This window comes from Staurois parvus, unplaced genomic scaffold (assembly GCF_062004578.1).
Source record: "Staurois parvus isolate SC_StPar_1 unplaced genomic scaffold, SC_StPar_1.0 ptg000357l, whole genome shotgun sequence".
Lineage (NCBI taxonomy): Eukaryota > Metazoa > Chordata > Amphibia > Anura > Ranidae > Staurois > Staurois parvus.
The window spans coordinates 2,025,728-2,047,453 of record NW_028318153.1 but is presented as its reverse complement, the minus strand read 5'-3'; the positions used below and the strand labels follow the sequence as shown (position 1 = coordinate 2,047,453).

Here is a 21,726-nt window from a genome sequence, read left to right as displayed (position 1 = left end):
TCCATTTAGGATACAGATGTTTTTATTCGGAAACAAATAGATACAATGTTTCAACCGCTGTAAATGTGAAGGAACTGTCAGAGAACTGTCAGAAATAGCGGAGCTCTCTGCAGATACACTTTTTGCTGTACTGGAATTCTTCTTCTTTTCATTCTTCTTCTTCTTTTCATTCTTCTTCTTCTTCTTCTTTTCATTCTTCTTCTTCTTCTTCTTCTTCTTCCTCTTCTTCTTCTTTTCATTCTTCTTCTTCTTCTTCTTTTCATTCTTCTTCTTCTTTTCATTCTTCTTCTTCTTCTTTTCATTCTTCTTCTTCTTCTTTTCATTCTTCTTCTTCTTCTTCTTTTCATTCTTCTTTTCATTCTTCTTTTCATTCTTCTTTTCATTCTTCTTCTTCTTCTTCTTTTCATTCTTCTTCTTCTTCTTTTCATTCTTCTTCTTTTCATTTTTCTTTTCATTCTTCTCATTCTTCTTTTCATTCTTCTTTTCATTCTTCTTCTCATTCTTCTTTTCATTCTTCTTCTTCTTCTTTTCATTCTTCTTCTTCTTTTCATTCTTCTTCTTCTTCTTTTCATTCTTCTTCTTCTTCTTTTCATTCTTCTTTTCATTCTTCTCATTCTTCTTTTCATTCTTCTTCTCATTCTTCTTTTCATTCTTCTTCTTCTTCTTTTCATTCTTCTTCTTCTTCTTTTCATTCTTTTTCTTCTTCTTTTCATTCTTCTTCTTCTTCTTTTCATTCTTCTTTTCATTCTTCTTTTCATTCTTCTTCTTCTTCTTTTCATTCTTCTTCTTCTTCTTTTCATTCTTCTTCTTCTTCTTTTCATTCTTCTCATTCTTCTTTTCATTCTTCTTTTCATTCTTCTTCTCATTCTTCTTTTCATTCTTCTTCTTCTTCTTTTCATTCTTCTTCTTCTTCTTTTCATTCTTCTTTTCATTCTTCTTCTTCTTCTTTTCATTCTTCTTCTTTTCATTCTTCTTCTTCTTCTTCTTCTTCATCTTCTTCGTCGTGCCCCGTGACTGCCCAAATGAGTGAAGTGTGCGGTGATTCTAAGATCGACGGCACTCATCTGCATGTCATACTGACTGACAGTATTATTTCTCTTCCCCAGCAGACTCCAAGGGCATTTAAATTAAAGGTACAGTGTTCTGCACTAATATAAAGGCTCTCTGAAGCCTAGAAACCCTTTTAATAAGTTAAATTCGCAGCGAATAAATTCGCATCGAATCAAATTTATTCCGCAAATTCGGCGAATCAGCCGAATCGAATTTTTGAATAATTCGCTCATCTCTAATTTTAATGGTCATTACTGTTGCTGCTGCAATTCTTCTTCAATTTTGTTTTATTAAAATTTTGCTATGGGGCAGCATGATTTATAGTTAAGCCCCGGACTAAGGTCCACTTTAAAGATGTGAAACATATTCCCCTTTCATTTTTAACCACAGTTGCTCTTTAAAAACACATATAGCAATATTTCACAGATTGTATAGCTAGAATAAAACATTTTTTAATTTGCTTGTACTTCCACCATAACCAGCAGCCCCTTTATTGATAAAGTTCGGCCCAATTGAAATTAAGTTTGCACGGGTAATAGCTCCATCTCTATAATAGCGGAGTGGAATTGCGTTTGACCTAAAGAACATTATAGAGATCACCCTGTAAATTACATCAAGCAATAGTGTGGCATTATCGTTAGGTAAATGATCTAGAATGTTGATTATCACACAGTAGTTAATATCATCATCTAATTTAGAAATAAAATTTCCTGTGCCTTAACTACACCGTTATTCAGGGATGGCGGGAATAGCTATGCAAAAATATTGCCCCATCTTGTCACTGGGTAATATATTATTTCTTTCTTTTTTTTTTTAATAAACAAAACAAAAAAAGAAGGTGGTAACCTTTGGTATCAAGGTGGAAATTAAAGGCCTTCCTTTAAGAGGATTTTAATGACCTGGAACACTTGCTTGGGAGGTAATGATATTATAGTGTTTATAATGAGTTTTTATCAAGTCAAAAAAATGAGATAGACTGTGCCATATGTGTTTAGATTTAAAGGGGCAGTGAATATAAATTACAGTGGAAGATGAGCAAATTGACCTGAGTGCCCAATATTTGCAAAAATTTACAACATCGCTTGAGGAATCAACTTATTTAATTTTTAATATATGCAAACTCTTAGCCTGGGTGTGGCAGTACCCTATCCGGAGGTTAAAACTCTGGTTTCTAAGGTTACATTTTATGAGACGTATAACGTATAGAACAACACCATGTTCGAATTTCGTAGGATTTGGACCCTATGGATTGAAGTCTACGTGCCTTCTACTTTTCACATGGACCCACAAATAATCTAAAACTCTTAAATTTGCCAAAATAACTATTATCTGGCGTGCCTATTTTTTCCAGTGCAATCCTCTGGAGATCTCTCTACTCCACGATCTTCTTTTGACCCAACCAGACACCTTCCAAGTCCTGTCCCTCACCTGTTTACTGCCCCACTGGGGCAATTTCCCCTCACTTTCTGTTCCAGTGATTATCTGTTACCAGGATAGGAAGTGTGGAGACAATGGTGAAAAGCCAAGAGTCATAAAACCCTTCCTTGCTTTATTGATAAAAAGTGATTTTACTGCTATCTGTGGCTCATGGTCAGAGGAGAAGTCATGTCCAGTGAAAGTAATGATGCAAAAATGGCCCTGCAGTGGTGTCAATAGGTTTATTGAAACTAAAGAGTTGTGTGTGGTCTGGACTTCTGTTTTCTCATGGCTGCAGGAAAGTGATAGACCTGACAGTGGGCCTGGCACCTGCGGCGGGTGGACGCATGAAAGTCGTTTTGAGCCGTGTAGCTAATAATTTATCCCTACAACCTGTCCTGCTGACAACTAGTATAATGGCATCAATGGGAATTATTTTAATAAAAGCTGCAGATTTAGTCCACACTCTGAAACCTGCTTTTATAAAAAAATTAGAGGACATTTTTAAGGGCATATAAATGCATGTGATGATTTTTTATACTGTGTGTTATGCCTGTGTTTAGGTGTGTTCAATTTAGCTGCGCTTAGAGAAAATAGAATTCTGTGCAACCAGGATCCAATTAGCTGTTCTAAGGGCCCATTCACAACAGAACCTGCGTGTTTATTACGCATTTTTGCACGTGCAGTGATTTGCATTTGATGTGTGTTTTTTATGCGCATTTGCAGTGCACATTTCCTAAGAAATCATATCCTTTGCGGTCACTTCCATCTTTGTTCTTCTTTCGGCTTTTATCTTTTTCATATATATACATGCTCACGTTTCTGTGCATTTGCAGTGAAAAAATGCAGCTTGCTGTACTTTTTCTCACTGCACTGCACGATTGTGAACTATGCCTATAGGAAAACCTTGATTATGAACTGTCTATGCAGTTGGAGTGCTGTCAAAAATGCATCCTACTGCATCTGGTATGAATGGGCCCTAAGTGTTCATTTATACCACAATCCTTGTGTTCAGTGTGCAGTTCCATATGTGCATTTACATGCATTTTTATTGCGTTTTTGGTGCATTTGCAGTGGGTTTTTTAGGCATTATTTGTAATTTTACTGAGTTGCATTTTCATAAATTTGCAGTGTGTTCACATGGATTCTGGTTTACATGCAAAATAAAATCAGCATGCTGTACTTTTTTTTAAATGCACATGAAAATGCAACAATAGTGTAAACTAGGCTCATTGAAATACATTAATTTTTCCTGCATATGAGTTTGTACTGCGTTTAAAAACGTGTTCAACAACACCTGGTGTAAAAAAGCCCTTATCATGGCTAAAAGCATGTGAATGTGTGTAAAATAGCCCAAACCCACTTTAAAGCAGGAGCATCTAAACAGGGAAAAAAGTCATCTGTGGAGCATAAAAGTTGCTTAAATGGTCCGGATTACTTTTTCTGTGTTCTGAATTCAGGAGGGACATAGTGGGGTTTATTTACTAAAACTGGAGAGTGCAAAATCAGGCTCACTTCTGCATAGAAACTAATCAGCTTCCAGGTTTTATTGCCAAAGCCTAAGGCTCCATGTACACTGCAGCTGATAAACTCACGTTTAGGAATTTTTCTGCATTTTTTTCAGCAGCCCCTGAACTCTCCCTAATGTTTTCCTATGTGTCCATGTACACTGTGTCGTTTACAGTCATTTACAGGCAGTTGAGTTTACAGTCATTTTTTTGAACACACCAAACTTGCGTTCAGGAGTAGATTTTATCAGCGTTTCAAATGCCAAATGCTTGTAAACGCATGTAAATGTGGCTAACCGCGTTTACAAGCGTTTGCGTTTAGAAGCATTTTTTAACTGTTCCATATCCAAATGCTGTCCAGAGCCTATTTTCATCATCAGAAATGCATGTAAAGCATTTTCCATGTATTCAAATGGACCCGGTACACCAGTGCAGTCAGTTTCAGGTTTTGTGTGAAGGAAAAAATGGTAGAACGTGCCGCATTATGCTCATGATGGGATCCATAGTGAATACAACCAGAAAAGACAGGTCATCTCAACACATACTGCTCTCTCTGCTTCTGCTCTCTATTTCTCTTAAAATGTCTGAAATAGTAAATTTTTTACTGTTTTTCAGTGCATTTTGGAAGGTCTCCTGATGTTATCTTTAAAAAACGCTTCTAAATGCAAACGCACATAAATGCAGTATGCAAACGCGGCTAAACAGACTTTTTTAACCTACATTTTCCAGCAGTCAGTTTCTATCGTTCAGAAGTGTTTTCCAAAGGTCCCGTGTACATGGAGCCTAATTGAACAAGCTGAGGTTAGAAGCTGATTGGTTCCTATGCAAAATTGAGCCTGATTTTGCACTCTCCAGCTTTAGTACATAAACCCCATTGAATAAGGCCTTAAAACAATTTTCAAACCCCGGGTGGTGCCAATAGGCCCACCCGCAAAATAAATTTCAGCCTGCTCAGCAGGAAATGGACAAAATTCGATCCATGTATGACCAGCATTAATGAACAGTTTATCATTACTACCCCAGAACTAGCCCAGGAATCAGGGAAGGGAACTGATACCTTCACTCCCACTCTATCTGAACACGGTATAACAAAATATGATTTCACAATATATATATATTACATATATCATACAGTATGTATATACTATTTATATGCACATATATATAATGAAATTAAAAAGATTGACAGAAAAGCTTTGGAATTTCTCTTGCACCTTTTTATAAACAGCAAGACATGGGAGAGTGAGTTCAGATAAGGCAAATATTCGCGATCATAGCGGTATGCTCTTGTCTCTGTGGGCCTCTTATTGATCTTCCTTCTCAAGTCAACGATACATTTTAGACCATTTAAACCTTTTTTCCCCTCTCTCTCATTTAATGAAAAGGCATTTTAAAAATCCAAGGCTGACTGATTTCAACCTTGCAAAATCAATCCATTTAGTTCTCAGAGCTGGAAAAGTGGTTGTCGGTACAAACCTCCATCCGGCGTTGTCACGTGCACCCAGCTGCTGCCTACACTATGGAGTCCGTTGGAGACTTCAAGATAGAGCTGATGCTTGGTGTGTGGGTACAGGCCGCCAATTACCACGTTCTTCACATCTGCTGGGAACGTTAGTGTCTTGTTATACCTGGGCGAGCTCAGTATCAGCGTGTAATGATCTACATCACCTTGTAAATCCTGTACAGCTGGAAGAGAATGTATTTCTTACAACAAAACAACAACTCCAGAAAAACATAATCTGGTCACAGTAGCCACTATCTAGGTTGTTTCATCCATGTTTTGTTGTTTCCATTTATGTACTATATGAATACTTTATCCTGATACTACAATTTTCACAGGTAACAATTACTTTCCTAGGGAGTCTCAATTCTGCTTACTGACAAAAGGCTATATCCTAATATAGAGTTAAAACTGCAGTATACAGAGGAGCCTTTCTGTGGGCACTGCAGCTTCCACATATATTTTCAAATATGTGCAATGAAAACCTCTGTCTTAACGTGATTTGTTAGACAGGGTCAATTTGGTTTGTGTGCAGGCTAGCTGGTAAGTTTGAGGAATGCTAGGGTTCCCAAAGAGGTTGCTAGGGTTTCCTTGAGCTGTGGCTGATTAACCTCCCATTAGTGTTGCCTGTCTGGTTCTGGGTCCAATGCTCCTTGGAGGCGATAATGATCTTTTTAGCTATCTGTAAGGGTTGCATTCTGATCACCATTGTGAGGGGGTCATTCTCTTCACTACCTCGATGTAAGGGACATTGTCCCACTAACCTCCAATGAATTAGTTTTAGCAAGGGTTACCCAAAACCTACAAATTATTTCAAGGGCTTCTTAGTGGTAAAACTTTTGAGTTTGAGTTCAGCTGTGCTCCAGCCCAGTTTAAAGAGGACCTATCATTAAAATGTGCACTTCACTCAATCAATAGGTCACATATCAGCATTACCAAGTTATAATGATTTTTGCTTTACTTCTACTTTGCATGCAAGCTGATTTATACAATGTAAAGTCAACATACAATTTACCATCTCACTATTAGAGGCTGCAGAGAGTCAATTGTTTTAAGACAGACCGACCCAGGTCAGTAGATCAGTAGTGGGAAAAGATCAGCAAAGCACAACCAATTTTGCAGACACCTTGCCATCACACCTGTATGAGCTTGTGGGACATCCCATTCCAAAGCCATGGACAATAATATGAAGTTGTCCTTTGCAACTACAACACCATCCACTCTTCCAGAGAGGCATTCAACAAAATTGTGTGCCTTTTGGAAATTGTATCTATTTAGCCAAAAGAGCATTTGTGAGGTCAGGTCCTGATGTTGGATGAGAAGACACAATCAGTGGTCTAATTCATCCCAAAGGTGTTCAGTAGGGTTGAGGTCAGGACTCTGTGAAAGCCACTTGAGTTCCTCCACACCAAACTCATCCAACCATGTCTTTATGGAGCAGACTTTGTACACAGGGACAAAGTCAAACTGGAACAAATGACCTTCTCCAGACTGTGGCCACAGAGTTGGAAGTGAACCATTGTTTAAAATGTCTTTGTATGTTGTAGCATTAACAGAACCCTTCACTGATAACACCTGAACGCCATCATTTAGATGGGTGTCCACATATGGTCCACATGGTGTATAAATCATGAACACACATTGTTATGATGATTAAATCTCTCTGTCCTCTCTTAAATGCAGAAAAAATGAAGAAAAAAGTTTAATGACAACAGAAAACATGAAATGAGAACAAAAGCATATAGACATTATATGCACATGCACATTGGTTGTATCCTCAAATCAGGATGAGGCCCCTGAATGCCTTTTTTTGGCAGCTGGACTGGCTTTTTGAAGGGTAATACTGCACCAAAACCACAAGTGTTTGCGGTGTTGCCCCGAGTAACTTGAGTGGTTCATGTTCCAAGGTGGTACTGCCCACCAAACATGACAGGAAGTATAATTTTTGCCCGTGGCATGTGTACAACCCTATCTAGCTACCTCTGCAGCTTAAAAGAGAAGTTCGGGAATGTAAACTAACAAACAATCATACTAACTTAGGTGGATGCAGCATCAGTCTGATGCTGCATCTGTCCCCTGCTGCCTCCAAGACCAAGAACTGAGTGATCAAAGACCACTGATTACTCTGTTCTTGATATTCAGAAAGCAGAGAGCTGATGACAGTCACTGGCTCTCTGCCCTGTCCCTCCCGGGGTCACAGCGACATGCTGAGAGGCTGAGCCAGCTGACAGTCAGGCATCTGGGTGGTTGCCAACTATAAAACTGAGATCTTTCCAGAGCCTGGACTGGCTGAGTGACATCAGCTGACAGCCGTTAGCCCAATGTCAGTTGAAAACTGTGATCCATGTGATCCTTGATCCATAGGAGTAATAGGGTCAAAAGAGCTCTTCTTCTGCTTTAAAGGGGTTGATAAAACCATGGCTTCACTACCTATGTTTGCCGCTCCCCGACCACTAGTGTAAATTAAGTCTAAATGTGCATAAGTTCACACACCAGGCAGAGTGCCAGGTTCCATGAACTGGTGTTTGCAATGGAGGTTTCTAAAGATAAATATCCATACACATCTTGTTTTGTTTTTTTTTGCTCCAGTAGCACAATATAAGTGTTTTTTATACCAGCGCTTTGCTTGGTACATGCACAACTCACCGACTAGCAAAGTGGTCCAAATTTTTTATTTTATTGTTTTAATAAATGTCTCATGAGTTAGTGAACTTTTATAGAACAGAATGAATAAAAGCGGCATTTTCTGAATGTTCAATATGCACACTAAAATAGCATGCCTTAAACATCAATAAAAGATCAGATAGATCTAGGAATAGCGATCACTATGCTATTCTTATTTGGGTTGGTGATGCAGGTGTTTTTTTTGGTTTAGTAAATTGCCCTCAGTACGCACACAGATATACACACACATGCATACATATTTGTAAATGGAACAATGAATACTTACTGGGTTGGCTCCATGATGCTTCTATGGCAGTATGGTTAACAGCCTGAGCAGTAAAATGACTTCCTCTTATAGGAGGACCAGGAAGGGTCATCCCAATTACATCAGAACTAAATGCATATCCTACCACATTATGTACGACAAGCCTGTATTCATAAGAAGTGTACCTGAAAATGAAGACAATATAAGATTGCATTCAGGATAGGTTTGCCCTAAGCACAATATGAACAATAAAGGATTCATTTAGCATATAATGTAAAGTTGGCAACATTTTAAAATAACTTCCAGGCACATTTATCTTTTTAAACTGTGATACCATTGCTAGCTATGCCAGTCATATCTCCACAGAGGGCTACATAGCAAGCTGTTAAATTTTCTTAAAAAAACCCAAAAACTCATGCAAGAAAAGAATTCACTTCGTGGACCACCTTATGAAAATGCTAGCTGCCTGGCTGTCTTCTATGCTTTCTGAGTTCATGCCAATGGGGATTCTTGTCAAATGTTGCATTTTCCATTCAAAAGGAAAATGCAGTGCAATACAAGACAGGTCAAACGTAGCCTCTGAACTGTCATATGTACTATTCTGTTAAAGACAATGGCATTTTGTTCACCTGAGTTTGAGATGCGTTTCTAATGCATGTCATTCTCAGAAGAACGATGCCCATTGACACGAGCTTTGTCAGACCTGGAACAACTAAATGGGGATTACTGACTTCGCCATTTTAAAACACTGGGGTTGATTTACTAAAGGCAAATAGACTGTGCACTTTGCACTCTGCAAGAGCAGTTGCTCCAGAGATTAGTAAATGAGCAGACTTCCATCATCTAATCACAGGCAAGCAAAAAGCTGTTTTTTTTTATTTACCCTGCACGTGATTGGGTATTCTTTGCAAAGTAAAGCTGTACCTCATTTACTAAGCTCTGGAGCAACTGCACTTGCAGAGTGCAACTATGCTTTGAAAAGTGCAAAGTCTATTTGCTTTTAGTAAATCAACCCCACTGTTTTAAACAGTGGATGCTTAATGGTTCGCTTGTAAGTGCTGTCCATGGTGCTGATCCTGTGTGTTCACAAGCTCAGCACTAGGAGGGTGTATATAATACATATTAATATATATATATTTACATATTAATATATATATAATACATATAAATATATTTATATTTATTTATTTCAGGTACTTATATAGCGTGTCAATTTACGCAGCGCTTTACATATATATTGTACATTCACATCAGTCCCTAACCCTCAAGGGGTGTACAGTCTAAGGTCCCTAACTTACATTCATACATACACATACCAGGGCCAATTTAGACAGGAGCCAATTAACCTACCAGCATGAAAAAATTGGAAAGTGAGCGCTAGATAAAAAAGCTGCTATGCGCCAATAAGTACCAAAAGACTTAATAAAAAGACATATAAGAAAGGGCGCAGCGCTAAAATACAACTAATGAACATACATAAAAAAATAATAACAATGTGCCAAGAACTGTGCATGTGAAGCCGTGCTCGTGTGTCCCCGTATCCAGTAGAGAGGAGTCCGGGCGGAGAAGGAGCGATCCGGAGCCGTTGGCTGTGTGTGTCCGCTGTTGGTTCGCTATAGCTGGGAGGACGCAGGGCAGTGGCCGGGGAGAGAGCCCCGGGGGATGCTGGAGTTGTGCCGGCCACCTGCCGAACCACTCTCCGGATTGTAGAGAGCTGCGTGTTCCCGGACAGAGCTCAGGATGGCGGCCAGAGCCCGCAGGCTTTCTTTCTTGGGACCCTGCTGAGTCCTTCACTTGCAGAGTCACCTAGGGGACAGCTGAGGGGTGTTCTAGTGTGGAAACACACGATCCATGAGGAGGAACTTGGACGCATTGATGTATCCGGATGATGACCCTATCCACCTAAGACTTGCTTTGCTTGGATATCGGGATACCATCTATATGCATATTTGAATTATGCATCTGGTGAGTGCATAATTCTACTACTCTGATCACTGGAAGACGCACGTGTTTTAAGTCACCATTGATTTCCTAAGGACTTTTTTTGCTTCACATGCACAGTTCTTGGCACATTGTTATTATTTTTTTATGTATGTTCATTAGTTGTATTTTAGCGCTGCGCCCTTTCTTATATAACCTACCAGCATGTCTTTGGAGTGTGGGAGGAAACCGGAGTGCCCGGAGGAAACCCACGCAGTCACAGGGAGAACATGCAAACTCCAGGCAGGTGATGCCGTGGCTGGGATTCGAACCAACGACCCTAGTACTGCCAGGCGGAAGTGCTAACCATTTAGCCACTGTGCTGCCCCACATATACACTCACCGGCCACTTTATTACGTACACTTGTTCAATTGCTTGGTAACACAAATTGCTAATCAGCCAATCATATGGCAGCAGCTCAATGCATTTAGGCATCTAGACGTGGTGAAGATGACTCTTTGAAGTTCAAACTGAGCATCAGAATGGGGAAGAAAGGAGATTTAAGTGACTTTGAACATGGCATGGTTGTTGGTTCCAGACAGGAGGAGTATTTCAAAAACTGCTGATTTACCGGGATTTTTACGCGCAACCGTCTCCAGGGTTTACAAAGAATGGTCCAAAAAAAAGAAAATATCCAGTGAGTGTCAGTTGTGTTGGGACTAAAATACCTCGTTGATGTCAGAGGAGACTGGGCAGACTAATTCAGCTGCGAAATTCAGATGGTAGGGTCAGAATTTGGCATATATCTATCTATCTATCTATCTATCTATCTATCTATATATATATATATATATATATATATATTTTTTTTTTTTTTTTTTTTTTTTAAATGGTATTAATGGAACAGAAGCGAAAGATGACCGCTGACCTCAAATCAACCACAAAAAAAACAAACAAAAAACAATTAAACAAAAAAGGCAGCAGCATAAGTGTTAATTGCTCAAAGACATACAGTCACAAATAAAGTTCCGTTTTTCAGCTTTCCTTACCCTTCCCTACATCAGCTTCCAATACAGTGACACTATGGTTGCTTTATGGCTCCCCTCCTTTTATAGAGTGAGGGGGGTTGGGTTGTCCAGAAGGACCCCATAGTTGAAAGACCATGTAGTGAATTATGGTAAAAAAAATTTCTTGGCACATAAATTCACTGGGATTGCTATCTCAAACCAACTGGATTCACCTAGAACCCATGGTAGCAGAGAACCTGAACCTCAACCTAACTGGTGACTAATCTTCTGCCCTCTGCTTGCCTTATTTTTGGGCAAAGTTTCCATAGTACAGGTCCTCATTAAGTACCAGTATCAGGGGCGGACTGACCATTTGGAAACTCGTGCACTGCCCGAGGGCCCGGGCTCAGTAGGGGGCCCCATGAGATGCCCCTGGTCCCTTTTTCATAGGCTTTTTTGAGTTTGGGCAAGGACACAGGGGCCCCATGATCCCCTATTGCCCGGGGGCACCATAAGTTGTCAGTCCGCCCCTGACCAGTATACTACGTTACTAACTTTTAGCACTGACAGGTGCACTTTAAATAGTAGTAAAGATTTTTACATAATAAGCAGCAGGGAAACATCAATTTTGGGGTTACACAGAATCAAATGTCGCTCATGTAGCAGTGCTTTTAGAATTTCCGTCAAAGTAGAAGCCATCAAAACCCAAATACATTTTTCTTTTAGCTGAAGAGAAGATAAATTTCACATGTTCCATTTCACAACGCCGTGATGTACACAAAGCTGCTATAAAATTGTGCTCGCCGCTGTTTATACTCTCTATTAAAAATGCCAGCACTTGTTTTTTTTTTTCACCGTTTTGTAATCTTACCTGCTAAGACCCTTATCTTCATAGAACCACCGAGTTCCTGAGTAAATATTCTGCCACAGATTTAAATCTTTAGGGGGATTTGATGCAAGTGGTTGCAGGATTGTGCGTCTCAAGAGTTCAAATCTAACACAAAAGACAAGCAAAGCACACGGATTATCTCCACTAATATTATTAAACAAAAACGGGGTTTTCAAACATTATTTTGTTTTTACAGCTGCAAAATTGCTCAGATAAACATGTTGAGGGTTCCAAACTTATTTTGCTACTGAAAAAAAAATGTCTTTTTTTTTTCACAAGAAATACATTAACACATGACATCTCCAAGAGGGTTTTATCGGGAAAAATGGCATCAACCAGTATGCTATTAAAAGCAAGCTTATAACTCAAACATTTCCTCTATATGCCTGCAGATTATGTTTTATTTTTATCTGCGATAATAAAAATAAATTATTGCTAAATTTTTTTTTTATCATTCTTGATCTTTTTTTTTTTGCTGTCCATAGACATTACATTAGCTTTTCTCTTTTTTCAGTCTCAGCACCCTTTAAAAGTATGCAAAATATCGAGGCACTCCAGTCTAAAATGTAAAAAAAATTAAACTTTACTTATCAATGGGAAGTCTAAGCTTGGGACCATGCACACAGCTCACCTGATGAAATTAACTTTAAATCAGATGCCCCCCCCCCTTTACAACAGAGGTCACCCCATCACATCAGAGCCCCCTTCCCTTCACATTAAAATCAAATACATTTCAGTGTATAATGTGTGTTCTTATATTATTTACCACTGTGACCTTACTATTACATATGTACAAATCATTAAATCACACAAATGTCCATCATGCTGGAAAATATTTGTGCAAACAACTGCTTCTCATATGTCTGTTGCTATATTCTGCTAATTACTTCCTATACTGTGCCTCTATGTTCTATCACCAGGTGACCAATTCTCCAATACCAAGTGACAAACACAACCTGTGTTTTCATGCTTCTCCACCAGCATTCCAATACTCTCTACTTCTTCATAGACCTAAATTATAGGTCATATGCTCTTGCCCCTTTAGGCTAGGTTCACACCTATGCAGGTTGCATTTGAGCCGTTTCTGAATTGTGTTTTAAGTTGTGTTTTTTTACGCATTTTTGATGCATTTTGCAGGGTTTCTTTCATTTTTAAAAAAACATTTTCTTGATGCTAGGCAGATTTAAAATGCAAAACGCATAAAAAAAATCATCAAAAGCACATCAAAAATGTGGCAAAAACGCAGCAAAAAAGCACAACACATGCTTTTCTGCAGCATTTTCATTGAAACCTATAAAACCAAAAATGCAATTTTTTGCGCTCAAAAAAGTCCCTTTCCAAAAAAGGCACTGGATGAAAGCAGGTGTGAACATGTACCATAGGAAATCATGTTAAATGGACTGTACTGCATTTCTGCAAAACACAAAACGCTGCAGAAAATGCTTAGGTGTGAACCTGGGGTTAAGTGGTCTTCCCACAGGTAAGCTCTTAGAAGGGTCTCACAGTGCTCCACAGTGACTCAAAAAGATAAGATACCCATAGGGGTTTATTTATTAAAGCTGGTTCACTCAGAATCTTGTACATTTCTGCAGAAAAACCAATCAGCTTCCAGGTCTTATTGCTAAAGCTTAATTGAAAAAGCTGAGGTTAGTAGTTGATTGGCTACCATGCACAGCTGCACGAGATTCTAGGTGAGCCAGCTTTAGTAAATAAACCCCATAGTGCTCTCTGCAAAGACTTGTGTATTTATTAATAAAATAGTTAAACTTGCACTTACAAACTCTGTGCACTATAACTGGGGCACTACAGGAAAAAGCTGTACATTGCCCCCTTAAGGGATAGAGCATTTATTGGCATCCTTGTGTAATCTTTCCTCACTTCCTTGTTAGCGCTGTGACATCACTGTCTCCTCCTCCCTACATGTTACGTCACACAAACCAGATGACTTTGTCCACTTCACGTTAGAGTCCCGTCTTCACATTGAAGTCCTCCTACACATCAGAGTTGCCCCATCACATCAAAGTCCCTCTATACTTCAGAGGTCTTCCACAAATTGTCAGAGTAACCCCATCGCATAGTCAGAGTCCCCCCATCACATCAAAGTCACTCCTTGGATCACGTTCTCATCCATTCCCAATCCAGGACAAACTGGGTCTCATGCTCACGGCAACCCAGGGGAACCCAAAAGGCACCCAGGATGCTGCATCACTCTGGCTGAGAAACACTGCTTTAGATGGACCTAGTGCCAATCAATTTTTTTTAGGAAATTACTGTTATATAAATATGCACACGCATTGCCCAGCCATGCATATTTATTGATATGGAGAGAGTCTCCAAACAGCAGTATTGCTAAACACAATTCTGTTATGTTCCATGTAACCAGTTTATATTTATTAACCTCCCTAGCAGCCTGATTATGTCCATATTTTTGTGCTGAAAGCGGTACATTTTTTTGCATGGAAATATGTATTTTTTTTATTGTAGGCCTGTAATTTTTAGGAATAACTCACTGAAATCTGTCCGAACAAGAGTCTAGTAAACATCCCGGGTAGGATAAAACGTGAAACACAAAATCATAATAATAATAATAAATTTAATTCAATAATATAATCAAACCAAAAACACTGAAATTTGAAATATAGCGCCAAGTTTGCACATCGCTGAGCTCAGTCGCAGAATTGTTTTCAGTGTCTGATGATGAATTTCCCCACAAATCATTATCACTCAATTCTGCAAGTGGTTCTGATTTACTATCGCTGTTCTCTAGCTGGTCTAAAACCGCTTTTGACCAAAAGGGACGCTTTTTGGTACTGAAACTTTACCCCGAGCTACACTCGGGAATACCGCCAGGGAGGTTAAAAATCTAATAGCCACTTAAAGCAATAATGATGGGGGGTGTAAAACATACAGCAGCAGTGTGTAAAAACTTTGCACCCAACACCATTAGGCCCCTCAAATGAAGTATTGGGGGTGGGGGGTCATCTCACCAATAAAGCTAAATTAGTACATTACATTTTTGGTAATTGTTTTATGGATATGTTATCTGACATCGGTTCTATTGTCTCTTGACGACTTTTGTATGACACCCTCCTAATGTTGGGAGGTCATGTGGTCTACATTGCTTTGTCATTTCTATTTTTGAAAACTAAAATGTGTAACACCCTTTAGTGTGCAGTTAGAGTTAGGAAAATGTAATGACTCACAGTAGAGTTGTAAGTCTGGGGAATTGTAACTTTAGGTAAGGCTGGAGGGCTCTAGGGGTCAGGACTCTGGAACCTCCTCCTGGTTCTAGAAGCTTCCAGAAGATTCTAGAAGCTAGTGGGTGGAGGCAAAAAAGTGGAGGTCTGCATATTTCTGGGAGTCTGACCAATCCCAGGCAAGAGAGCTGGCAGTGTCGTGAGATGGGCCTATATATATGAAAGAGCCTAGCCAGCAAGGGAGTTTGGTGACTGGGTGGAAGATGGAGTGTTGAGGATTGTGAGGCCTGGGAGGGGACCCTGATGCAGGGGGGTTCTGCCTCCAGGAAAGGAAGCTGGAGAGAGGGATCTCCACTACCCTGCAGTCTAAAGAAGGGGACAGGCTGCCTGACCTGTGAAGACTAGCAGAGCGAAAGGTCTGGAAGCAGTTTCATCCATAGCAGCAGGATACAAGGGACAGTGAAGATACCTCTACAACCCCAGGGCCTACAAAGGAGAAGGCTGCCAGATGCAATATCCAGCATGCTTTCATTAGGACAGTATCACAGCTACCTAAATCCCTTGCTCTTCGACACTCTTCAAAGCAAGTAGGTGGGCTGGTGGTATTGCTAACTTGGGCTTTGAGAGTTCATTCTAGGGGACCTAGTGCTCCTTAAAGTAAAATTGCTACTAATCCTTAAAGGGACTGATACCACTCCAGTGGGAGTAATGTCCAGGATTTATTTTTCTTGTACATTGCGTAGGAAGTTGTCCTCAAGTTGTTTCACCAAGTCTTGTTGGACATCTTATAATAATTATCCCTATCCAAGATGTTTTCCCCTCAATAAAACAACAAAAACAAGCCCATTGACTGGATTTCTGACTATGTGTCTGCGCTGAAAATGCACGTTGCCTAGCTGTGCAGGAATAGGTGGACCCAAAAAATCCAGTAGCTCCTTAGGCAGTAGTGCTACATAAGCAAATTGAAATTTAAAACTTTGCACCACTACAATTTGACACTTCCTGGTGTATTGAATAGCTTGTTTCTCACTTGCGCAGTTTGTTCACCCACGGGTCATGAGATAAGAGAGTGAAGATTCTTCCTTTCACCTGTTGAAGAGGTGTCGTACATTTTACCAATTTAAGACTTCTCTACAGCCCTGAAGAAAGGAAAACCCATATCTCCAAAAACGCATTGGCTGCATATCACCATCCTAACCAATAAAGCCTTTAAACAAATTGCGGAACTGTACAACCATCTTTACTAAGCATTCCTCACCACAAACACATGGAGGACAACCAAATGGATGCAACCTCATTTACTTCCTTCTGAAAATACTAGTTGCCTGGTTTTTAGACTGACCCACTGAACCTCTTGGTTCACTACACACCAATCAGTTTATGGGTGCTTGGTGGAAGTCAGAACTTCTCTTCAAGGGTCCCCATCATGGTGGAGGACCTATATTTGTGCCTTGTAGAGCAGTGGGGTAAGTTCTCTATTCCCCCTTCCTCTCATGCACTTTATGCGCAGTCCACATTATTTTCGTGTTGGCGGCAGTCTCCAACTTGGCGCCTGTTTAGTCTCCGGAAGTGCGTCATTCTGGGGCCGGATGTGACATCAATGCGCATGGTGCATTCGCGCTTGCGCAGTTGAGAAGAATGTTGGGGACCACACAATGGGTGCCATTTGCCTCTCCAGCAGACATGATCCGCACATTGAAGGAAATACATACATCACATCCACTTTGAAACTTATAAAAGTCCACTATTGGCATTATCAAATACAGCTTTCAGTATCTAGTTCGATCCTGGGAGGAACCACATATTTTGTGCCCGGCTCTGACCTCTTAGAAGTTTGTGGTCTGAACAACAAGACAAAGCTCAAAATATTCAACTTCAGTTAAATATGAGCAACTACTTTTGATATTTATTTCAAAAATTGTTATAAAATTATATAGCTCATATACCTAGTATACTTCATTGTTGTTGTTTATACTATAATATTAAGTATGGGGAAACATCTAATTTACCTAGATATCCCCTTCAATCTATGTGTCCATTAAAAGGATACATATTACCATGATCCTCATAGTTTTACAAACTTATATATACTTGATGCCTTGTTGTATCTTTAAGATATTGTTATACATAGCATTACATATATATATTTTGTTATGAAAGTGCTTGTGATGTGGCACCTGTGGTCCTGGCACGTCAAATGATGGCCTCAGTTATGGGAGAAACTCGCCTTCTAAACATAGTAAAGCATTTTCTTTTTACTCTTTTTGGTGGCTATGTAAATCATGTATCTTATATGGCTAGTTTACCATTGCTCAATTATAAAGATATGTACTAATAATTGATTGTTGACAATAATTATTGTTATAGAGTGGTATCCTTTCCCTGAGGAAGAATCTATACTAATGTATTCGAAATGCGTTGGTCCCAGGCTGAATATATCTGCAGTCAAAGTTGAGATTGCAAGATGGAAATCAGCTTTGGGGGATACAACTGGATACATATTGTAAAAACCAGAACTTTGTGAAGTGAATGACTTGTTAAAAACTGTTGTTTTTTATATTGGCTAGTATGTATTGCCTACCCGATATGTTCTCTATCCCCCCTTCCTCTCATGCACTTTATGCACAGTCCAGATAAAAGAAACTTGTTCAAATAAAATGTTAATCTTTTAAATAATTGGTTTCTTTGTATATACTTCAAGCTAGCCTTAAAAATACCATAAAATGTAAGGAGTAACTTTCTCTATATACAGTCAGGTCCATAAATATTGGGACATCGACAGAATTCTAACATTTTTGGCTCTATACACCACCACAATGGATATGAAATGAAACAAACAAGATGTGCTTTAACTGCAGACTGACAGCTTTAATTTGAGGGTATTTACATCCAAATCAGGTGAACGGTGTAGGAATTACAACAGTTTGCATATGTGCCTCCCACTTGTTAAGGAACCAAAAGTAATGGGACAGAATAATAATCATAAATCAAACTTTCACTTTTTAATACTTGGTTGCAAATCCTTTGCAGTCAATTACAGCCTGAAGTCTGGAATGCATAGACATCACCAGACACTGGGTTTCATCCCTGGTGATGCTCTGCCAGGCCTCTACTGCAACTGTCTTCAGTTCCTGCTTGTTCTTGGGGCATTTTCCCTTTAGTTTTGTCTTCAGCAAGTGAAATACATGCTCAATCGGATTCAGGTCAGGTGATTGACTTGGCCATTGCATAACATTACACTTCTTTCCCTTAAAAAACTCTTTGGTTGCGTTTGCAGTATGCTTTGGGTCATTGTCCATCTGCACTGTGAAGTGGCGTCCAATGAGTTCTGAAGTATTTGGCTGAATATGAGCAGATAATATTGCCCGAAACACTTCAGAATTCATCCTGCTGCTTTTGTCAGCAGTCACATCATCAATAAATACAAGAGAACCAGTTCCATTGGCAGCCATACATGTCCACACCATGACACTACCACCACCATGCTTCACTGATGAGGTGGTATGCTTAGGATCATGAGCAGTTCCTTTCCTTCTCCATACTCTTCTCTTCCCATCACTCTGGTACAAGTTGATCTTGGTCTCATCTGTCCATAGGATGTTGTTCCAGAACTGTGAAGGCTTTTTTAGATGTTGTTTGGCAAACTCTAATCTGGCCTTCCTGTTTTAGAGGCTCACCAATGGTTTACATCTTGCGGTGCACCCTCTGTATTCACTCTGGTGAAGTCTTCTCTTGATTGTTGACTTTGACACACATACACCTACCTCCTGGAGAGTGTTCTTGATCTGGCCAACTGTTGTGAAGGGTGTTTTCTTCACCAGGGAAAGAATCTTCGGTCATCCACCACAGTTGTTTTCCGTGGTCTTCCGGGTCTTTTGGTGTTGCTGAGCTCACCGGGGCGTTCCTTCTTTTTAAGAATGTTCCAAACAGTTGTTTTGGCCATGCCTAATGTTTTTGCTATCTCTCTGATGGGTTTGTTTTGTTTTTTCAGCCTAATGATGGCTTGCTTCACTGATAGTGACAGCTCTTTGGATCTCATCTTGAGAGTTGACAGCAACAGATTCCAAATGCAAATAGCACACTTGAAATGAACTCTGGACCTTTTATCTGCTCATTGTAATTGGGATAATGAGGTAATAACACACACCTGGCCAAGGAACAGCTGAGAAGCCAATTGTCCCATTACTTTTGCTCCCTTAACAAGTGGGAGGCACATATGCAAACTGTTGTAATTCCTACACCGTTCACCTGATTTGGATGTAAATACCCTCAAATTAAAGCTGACAGTCTGCAGTTAAAGCACATCTTGTTCGATTCATTTCAAATCCTTTGTGGTGGTGTATAGAGCCAAACATTTTAGAATTGTGTCGATGTCCCAATATTTATGAACCTGACTGTAGAAATAGGGATGATGGCAACCACATCCTAAGCTACACTGAATAACTTTTTATAACTGCTCTTCAAGCAACCCAAATCTCAGAAGTGTTATTAAGCCCTATAACGTGCAACTAAAAACAAACGCCACCTAGTTTCAAGAATTCATCATAGAGTGATATTTAGGGAGTGAAGAAACAAAACTGAGCTAAAGTAAGAAAGGTAAACTTTCAAAATTTGACATAGACCATATAAAAAAGTCATTTTTACTAAATAATTTTCAAACCTGGATTGTAAAAATGAAAACTGGAAATTGGTTGACATACTGTAGGTAATAGGGATGAGCCAAAATGTATTCTGCTATGTTTCTTTGGTGAAAATAACCCAAACACAAACTATGGTATAAATCTGAAAATCATGAAAATCATTCAATGCTGATGTACTGACTTCCTTTCTCATTTCTTGAGGCCCAAAAATGTTAGGGCTGTACAGATATCCCCCAAATTACCCCTTTTTGAAAAGTAGACAGTCTGAGGTATTTAGTAAGAGGCATGGTGAGTTTTTTTGAAGCTGTAATTTTTGTCATAATTTTATGATAAATGAATAAATAACAAAAAAGTTTTACTTTTTTTTTTACATACAGTCACCAGTGCAGTACAGCGTCATTTTATAATTGGTGTGGCAGTGATTAGGGACACTGACTGGTGACAGCACAAAAAAAAAAAGTATTTTTTATTACATTTTGTTTCCTTTTTCTATTATTTTTTTTTCTAATATACGGTGACCAGAGTAATATTATGTTACCATAGTAACATTACACTACTTTGGGGAAGCGATCAGTATTTGTTTTTACACATTATGATTGCTTATAGCAATGAATGTCATTGTGATAAACAAGCATTTTACTGAATGAAGTTGATTCATTCAGTTTGTTTTGTTGTAATTAACTGTGATTGGCCACTGCTAATCACATGACACAGATGGGCTGTGATTGGCCCAGTTGGTACCATGTAATCACTGTGACCAATCACAGCCAACAACACAATTTTGTGCGGGTGCAATGCCCATTGACGAAAGTCCCTCCCGGATGTCATTTCACTATAGGCCAGGTGGGAAGGGGTTAAAGGATAAGTTCATCTTTAGGAACATGTTACATGTTCCACCCTAAAAACTGTTCCAATGCTGCAACCACTGCCCCCCTCCCTGTGACAGAAGTATGGGAAGAAGTACTAGCTGTCATTTTTCAAAAACAGCGTGGCCGATCGGGGCTCTGCCCACACGGCCGCGTTGTTCATTCAGTGTCCTGTGAATGAATGGACCACAAGTCCTGATAGCCTTAGCGGTTGTCGGCTTGTAGATCTCAATGAACTACCATGAAGCTATGGAGCGCCATGGTAGTTCATTGAATCTTCTGGTCAGTATATCTGCTTGCCCATACATCCCGTACAGGCAAATATATACTGACAAGTCAGCGGGAGACCTGCATGGCACTAGCAATCTGCTGATCGCTGGTGCAATGCTTTAAAACACCTTTTGGTACCTGCCAAAAAAAATTGCATTTATTACTTTTTTCTAAAAGGTGAACTTATCCTTTAAGCAAATTATATACAGTGGGGATCGAAAGTTTGGGCACCCCAGCTTAAAATTTGTATTAATGTGCATGAAGAAGCCAAGGAAAGATGGAAAAATCTCCAAAAGGCATCGAATTACAGATTAGACATTCTTATAATATGTCAATAAAAGTTAGATGTTATTTCCATCATTTACACTTTCAAAATAACAGAAAACAAAAAAATGGCGTCTGCAAAAGTTTGGGCACCCTGCAGAATTTATAGCATGCACTGCCCCCTTTGCAAAGCTGAGACCTGCCAGTGTCATGGATTGTTCTCAATCATTGTCTGGGAAGACCAGGTGATGTCAATCTCAAAGGTTTT

General features: G+C 39.4%; 1 protein-coding gene across 1 annotated transcript in view; it reads right to left on the bottom strand.

Annotated features, from left to right (window-relative positions):
• Window positions 1-21,726, bottom strand: part of USH2A (usherin) — a 1,035,348-nt gene that overhangs the window by 370,737 nt on the left and 642,885 nt on the right. The window contains exons 42-44 of the mRNA XM_089684798.1: window positions 12,204-12,326; window positions 8,426-8,589; window positions 5,451-5,660 (exon numbers count right to left, since the gene is read on the bottom strand). Of these exons, the coding sequence (XP_089540924.1) occupies window positions 5,451-5,660; window positions 8,426-8,589; window positions 12,204-12,326 (497 nt within the window). The remainder of the gene's footprint in view (window positions 1-5,450; window positions 5,661-8,425; window positions 8,590-12,203; window positions 12,327-21,726) is intronic.